This window comes from Xyrauchen texanus, chromosome 22, assembly GCF_025860055.1.
Source record: "Xyrauchen texanus isolate HMW12.3.18 chromosome 22, RBS_HiC_50CHRs, whole genome shotgun sequence".
In the NCBI taxonomy this organism is placed as follows: Eukaryota; Metazoa; Chordata; class Actinopteri; order Cypriniformes; family Catostomidae; genus Xyrauchen; species Xyrauchen texanus.
The window spans coordinates 33,327,314-33,334,896 of record NC_068297.1 but is presented as its reverse complement, the minus strand read 5'-3'; the positions used below and the strand labels follow the sequence as shown (position 1 = coordinate 33,334,896).

Below are 7,583 nucleotides of genomic sequence, written 5' to 3'. Positions count from 1 at the left end.
AAGTGCTCCACAGGTGTTGGTTACCCCGGTAAACTTCTGTGATGTATCTTCCGCAGCATGGTCTCCCTTTCGTAGACCCGCATCTCCCTTGGGCAGAGCCCTCTCTGCTCCGGTCACTGTGCTTGTATAGCTCCTCCCCTTTGAAGGGCAGGACTTACCGCCACGCTTCTTCCATGTGCAGCCTTGAGCCCATGTGACTTATTTGCCACATGTTTACCCTCCCCTTCGAGGCAAGGTGTGGTCTCCTCATGGTCTTTTTTCCCAGAAAGAATAGGAAAGGCGCATTCCCCGGCAGATTTTATGAGTATTTAAAGGCCACAGTCAAATCTAATACTCTTTGGAGAGAAAAGGCTGAAGATGGCATGGCCTACTCCCATACTAGATACGTCCAGTTGAGAACCACTGAGATAAAAGTAAAGACAGGAGCAGTCTGGCAGCACTTTCGCACGCCTACAGTATTATGTTAATTGTTAATAATCATAGGACATTTTTTTAAAAGCTCCCACAGCTGATATTATTTTTCATTTAGTAGTTAATTTAACAAGCTATGCTAACATGTAAACTAACATGCTTTAGTAATATAACATGTTATAGTTACATTTAATAATTTTATAATGTTTATAATTCGGTTTACTATTATAATTCATGCTAGTTTTCTTATTTATTTGATTTATTTTCAAAATGGAGACTTTTTTAACACATACTTCTGATAAAAAGAAATGGTTTCAAGTTTCAATTATAATAAAGCGTTTGTTCAACCAAAAAAATAAAATAAATCCTTCTGTTTTCACTCCTTTAAGGATCACTGTAACTGATAAATATAATGTGTAATACCGTATACCATGATATTTTATGAGACGATAACGTACCGTGAAAATCTCATACCGTTGCAACCCTAGACTTTATACAGGCTTCAGACCACGTGAGAACACTGACATAGTTCCAATTGTATCATTATGCAACGTCTCGTTCCTGCTCAGGAAACCAAGGTTATGTTCGTAACTGAGACATTTTATTTTGTTCACTTGCTTACCCAACTGTTTTATAAAAAACAGTGATGTTGGTTTGCGGGATATAATTCACAAAAGTAATTTAAATTGATTTGGAGTTTGAATTTGGTGTTTTTATCCAAAACAAAAAATCACTGCTTGAGAAAACACACATATTTGTTATGGATTTTAGACTCAAAACCTCACAGTTGACAACTAGTCGCAACATTCCCTATAAATAACATGTGTTGGCATTAGACAAGAGTGATAGACCTTACTGACCTTGCTTGTGTAAAGTTATTGCCTATTATATTTTAACAGTTAACCAAATATATTTTGGATAATAAGCAAAGAATACCAGAAAGGTACTGTAAGCTACAGTAAATCTGCAATGTAGCAGCTGAGAAATGAATGAAAATAATTTTATGTGGTAATCAATATTATTTCACAAATTATGTGAATAGAGCTTAACTATTATTGAACCCGGAACATTTTCTTTAATGTCTGTCTCTGTTCAAGGCCTAAACACTGCACTCTTTCATACCATTTAAACAGAGGGCTTTAGTGCTATACTGCAACAGCTATTTATTCTGATTAGTCAGATAATAAGCTTGTAACTGTAAAGGGATACTGTGGTTTGTTGTTGCATGATAAAGTGAAAAATAACGTGCCTGATAACCTAAAATCCTTGGTACAATAGATGATGAGCATGCTTTAAACAAATATAAATTTTAAAGAAAGGATAAAAAAAAAAGTACAGAGATCTGTGTTGCATTTTTTATTTAGACATAAGAATATATAAAGCCAATAAGAAATATTCACAATAAAAAAAATAAAAAAATAATGATATGTGTAAAATATACATAAAGAAAATAGACTATCCAAATTGGGAATATATATATATATATATAAAAAAAAAAACAGTTTAACTACAAAGCCTATTCAACTAAAGTGGAAAACGAGAAAATGATTTGAAATGATAATGCCTTAGGAGAAAGGGCTTTTTTCACTTCCACGAAGGAAAAAAGTTTTATCTAAGGTTTTAATCCAATCCAAGGTTAGCTAATCCATAATCCCACTTGCTCATTCCTAATTTCTCTCATTCACGCTGTAAACCCTGACCCACAATGCACAAGTCTGGGTGTGAGGCAGAGCGTACTGTACCCCAGGGTTCTGTTTGCTCACTCCATGGCTTGTCTTCTCTGATTGGACCATCTTCCAACCTGTCACAGCAAATCAGAACAAGAATATTAGTGTATTGAAGGATTAGAGAGGTGAGACAGAGCTGGTTAGCTCTGGTCAACAGTGTGTATTTGAGAGTTTAGTTGGGAGGGATTAGATGTTATATGGCAAGATAAAGTTTAAATCTCACCTTAATTATGTTTTTTTTTTTTTTATGTTTTTATTATTATTATCAATCATTGTCCCTGTGTTAAGATTATTGTATCCTTGTGCTTTATAGAGTTAATTGAATCATGTTTACAATAAAGGAAGCTATTTTCATTATGTTTATGTGTTAAATAGTAATGTACAAGTAATGATAATTTAAAGACTACTTAAATGAATAGTTAATGGTAAAACCTTAAAGGAAAATTTTATACAAAATAATTTTTTGTTTGTTAAATCAACCTTTCTCTGTCACTCTAAACCCAAAAGACTTCCTTTAGCATGAACATAACCACAGTAAAACATAAAAAGAAGCACTATATTACTAGTCCTCTGGAACCGTAAGATCACCTTTTTTTTTTACTTTTTGGGTGAACTATTACTATTTCATAATATGGCCAAAATAGTGGCATTAGGGTGAGAATATAATTTAAAACAAAAGCTAATTAATTACTGAACCTAACAAAAAATATTTATGTTGTGTAAATTAAGTGTTTGTTTTTTTTCCATACAATTTTTTCTTATGAAATTTTTTTATTGACCTACCTTTGTCAACATCTGTATGGTCAACATTTAAGAACTGGTAGCTGAAACTGACTCAAAAAAATCTAAATAAACCAGTTCACCTGCATACATAAATTCTTAATCCAAATCTTGCTCCATCTTAGATGACAATTTCCAACATATACTTGTGTTTGTATCATTGTTTGTTGTTCAGTAAATCCTCAGAGTCATCGAGTATACCTATATACTTCATGTACTGTATAAAAACTGTTATTGTGGTTTTCATTTGCTGGATATACAGTGAAAATAACTTTTTATTTTTTATTTTTTCCAGTGATGATGACATTTCGCAAGACTTGCTCATTGGACCAGACCATTTTTTACTACGATCATTTTATGAAACAATCTATATCCACAGGTGAGTGACAATGAACCCATAATTGAATTACAAAAAGCATGGATGCTTAACTCTTTATTATGACAAATACAATCATATTGCTAATCCTCTGATGTTTTCTTATTCTCTTATAAAATTAAATCTGGATCAGAGGGAATAATTTCAAGCATGAAAGGTATTTGCCAAAAAAAGATGTTTAAAATTAAAGAGAGAGTGAAAGAATATTAAGTGAAAGAGTTCATGGATTAGAAAATAAAAGCTTCCTCACTGTATTTAATGGCATACCTTGTAGAACGTTTCTGCATAGTTCTCATAACTATTTTTTCCAACGTATGGTTCATCAGAACATTTGTGGATTTGTTTGTCTGAGTCAAATCACAGATATTAACCAACCTGGATAAGCAGCTATGTAGCAGTGTTAAAGTAATTGAAAAAAAATAAATAACATGAAAGATGTGAAGTTGAGTTAGATGTAAAGTTGGTGCTGTGCTATTTTTAGCCATGCTGAATTAATGTCATATGATGCATTCTACCCATTCTACAGTGGGAAACTTGGAGCAATTGTAACACAATATTTCAGTTTATTATTATTATTTTCAGTAAATTGAAATTCTCTCTCTGCTTGAAAAAGGGAGTGTGAGCAATTTAGTCAATAAATAAATAAACAAATCCAATATTCAATATTATGATCTAGGTTTTCTAATAATAAGTCTATTTTTGGTTTAGTTACTTTTACCACATAACACATATACCATGTATTTTATACCAAAGGATGGCAGGTAGATTTGCAATAGTCTCTGAGTCTAAGTAAATGTAAAACAACAATAATAATAATAATAATAATAAATAATAATAATAGTAATGCTACATTATTATTTATACTCAATTTCCCCTGGTCTTCCCTACTAAATGAATAATAAGAAGCTATACTTTAGCTTTTCATTTGATAAATCACATTAGTGCCAGACTCACCCATGGGTGCTAATTGCTGGCTCACTCCCACATGTTTCTGCCACAGAGATGACTGGTGTCCTAGGCGGCTGGCTTAGACTTGGTCTTCTATCTGAATGGCTGCGCCGAATGAATGGCTTGTGTCCTCGTGCAGTCAATGGCAGCGTCCCATACCAGGGACGAGGTAGAACCCCAGTGCAGGCCCACGCCTGAGGGGGCTTGGGTGTGGGAACAGGCTGAGCCTCAAACAATGATGATGAGGCACGACAAAACACTGATCGAGCATTGCTAAATACTCTCAAAGTAGAGTCCTCACTACTGTTGCTTCGAGACCATCGCTGCACTTTTGGGGAAGCAGGAGGTGATGGTGCCTTGAAGGGGTAGGTGACCCTAGACATTGTGCTGGGTGTGTGGTCTTGCCGCATGGCAGGAGTGCTTGGCAATATCCGTTGTCCAGCAAAAGGAGGGGTGGGAAGGTTACTAACAACTGGGGGACTAGATAAAGTCAAAGAAGTGGATTCAGTTTTAAAAACTGGAGGGCTAGGGAGTCTCCGGTGTAACAAAGGTGTGGATGGCAATACGCGAGTTTTGGATAGAGGTGAAGTGGCCTGTGTTTGGTTCGTAGAGGCACTATTTGGTAGTGTTTCATTGGTACTGTTCTCTTGTTTAACATCTACATCACCTGGGCAGGAAGAAAGCTTACTGTAGCCCATCTCAACTTTACGTTTTTCTGTTGGAGAGTCAGAGGAGAGTCTCAAGTGAATATTTTGGCTTGCTTGTTTGTAGAGGGAGGAAGCCTCCTCACTTTCTGTGTCTGTTTCATGACTGAAATCATAGGCACCACCCTTCCCAAGTTCCCTTGTATCCTGGTGTATGGAACGGGCTGGTAATGTGCTGACAGAGCCCTTAGGCAACTTTCCCCTACTAGGTAGCACTGTTAGAGACTGCAAAGAGGTTTGTAGCCTTTGAGACATTGCTGTCTTTTTCGGAAGCGTGGATCGGCCCCTGCTTGATTCATTTTCTTCGGAGTCCTTTTCCTGCACGTTTTCAAAGGAATTGTCCATTAGAATCTCAAGAGGAGGGGGGGGTAGATTGTCAATGTCAAGATCTTCTGTCCTTTCAGAGCATTGTGACTCACCTCGACCACTACCAATATCATTGTCAATGAATGCTAATGTGCCAGAGGTACCTAAACCTGGAATGATTGGAACACCGCACTTTCTAACACCTTTAAGAGGTCCAAGAACTGTTGCATTCTCTGGCATCTGTTTACTTTCCTCCACACCCTGACTGAAGGTGTCAATCAATTTTTTTACAGAATTGATTCCCCTAGACAACCCTGAGGATTGGCGGGGTGACCGTGGAGGGCTCGATGTAGGTATTGCCTTAACAGGCCCTTTTGGAGCTTTCTTATCTTTGTCTTTACCCTTTTCTTTTTCCTTGTCTTTCTCCTTTTTCTTTTTTTCATCCATTTCTTCCTTAACACTCCCTTGTCCCCTAATATCTACTTTTGCATTGCCTACTTTTCTTTGACTGCTTGGAGAAAAGAAATTCAAAGAACGCTGCCTGCTGGCAGCTTCTGATGAAATATCATTTGTTGGCTGCTGTTGGCTTTGATTAGATGAATCTCGCTTTGTATTTCCTACACACTTATTCTTGGTCATCCTCTCCAGCCTTCGGTTCAATTCTTTTTGAGTTCTCTCAAGTTCATTGAGTGTAGGATCTTCTGCTTTACTACGCAGAGAGTCTGCAGATCTTGACCGGCACTGTTTAATAACCACAGGCTTTTTCTTTGGGATTCTTGTGACTGCAGTTTGCGGTCTTTTAGCACTTTTGTCACCTTCCTCAGTCCACTGGTGGCAACTGCCTATTGGGCTTTCAGTCTGTTTTGTCTTTACTGTAAAGCTTTGGGATGGTAAAAATTTAATCCGGCCACTGATGGCATCTTTCAACTTTAAAGTCATTTCAACATTTTGTGGATTCTCTATGCGCTTTGTTGGCAGGCGACGTGGTTTCTGACTAAGGTCTGGAGTAGAAGAGTTTGATTTTGTCCTCCTTTTATCCTCACATTTTTCATCTTCACTCCCATCCTCCACACTCTCCCTTTCACCTTCATCCAAGGAGACAGAGCCAATCAGTGATTCTGTATCCTTATGTTTTTTTTCTGTAATAGTGCAAATAGAGTCTATAGAGATAAGAGAACTGCTGTTGCTCATGGTTCGGATATGTCTGCCTCTGTATGAGCCTTGGTGAACTGGGGTAAAACCATAAGGGCTACATGCTGTAGTACAAATGGTTCCATTTGACTCGCAGCTTTCTCTGCGCTGGTGTTGTCTGTCTGAACCTGCCAGTGATTCATTTTCGGCACCAATACCGCTGTCTTCACTAAACAGCGCAGAGTCCTCTGGCCCCGGTTTTTTTAGTGAGGCTGCCTCAATCCGAGATAGCAACTGCATTAATCTAGACTCTGATGCATGTTTTGTCCTGAGCTTCTCTTCAAGAATTTCAGAAATGGAGGAAAAATAATCCACAGCCTCCTCAAGTGCAGTATCCCCGATTCCACACACTGATTGACCCACTTGTCGCATCCTCTGGACAGTGTACTGGAGGAGTTGTTGAAGCAGGTCTGGTGGAGGCTCATTTGTCAAATTTTTTGCTGAGCTGGATGAAGAGGAATTCTTTTTTTGGCAAGGCCAAGCCAGATGCTCTCCGTTTCCTTTTAACATCATCTCTCCCTCTTCTACTATTTCCTGCAGCCCTTTATTTATCTCATTATAGCGAAGGACCAAGAATGCTACCATGGGTTGCAAGGAGATTTGGGTCTGAGCTGCATGATCAAGTAACTCTAACAAGTCTTCATATTTATTGATACTGGGGTTAAGATATGCATACGCTGCTTGATGAGCTTTCACCAGTGGCTCTGGAAAGTCAACCTTTTCTTCAATAGAACATCGTCTTTCCTTGTCTTTCTTCTTGTTTACTTTTGCACTTTTAAGATCTTTCTTTGACTTCTTCACAGCTTTTTTCTCACATGCCTCTTGTTTTCCCCTTTGTCTTTCCTTCCCTTTAGATAATATTTTAATGGTAATCTCTTGTGTTCCCAGTTTGGAAGATGCAACCCCAGCAGTTTCTGTCTCAGCTGTAGTGAAGTTCCTCCCCAACACTCTGGAACATGTGTCATTCCGAGCTGTTGAGTTGTCTTTATCTGTGTCCCCTCCACCAGATCCCCCACTTCTCCTATTGTCAGACTGTGATTCTCTTGGGTTTTCCTGGGTCTCTATTAACGGAGATCTCCCTCTTCTGAATGTTCCCTGTGCTGCATTGAGGCTGTTGCCCAGTGATGCAGAGCAGCCCAT

At 37.9% G+C, this 7,583-nt stretch overlaps 1 protein-coding gene across 1 annotated transcript; it reads right to left on the bottom strand.

The window, feature by feature from the left end:
• Positions 1 to 2,056: 2,056 nt before the first annotated feature.
• Positions 2,057 to 7,583, bottom strand: LOC127662398 (photoreceptor cilium actin regulator-like). Its single transcript, XM_052153545.1, has 2 exons — positions 4,249 to 7,583; positions 2,057 to 2,212 (listed from the first exon to the last, which is right to left on the bottom strand). Exons 1-2 carry the CDS (start codon positions 7,581 to 7,583, stop codon positions 2,089 to 2,091), a joined length of 3,459 nt encoding a protein of 1,152 aa, XP_052009505.1. The 3' UTR covers positions 2,057 to 2,088.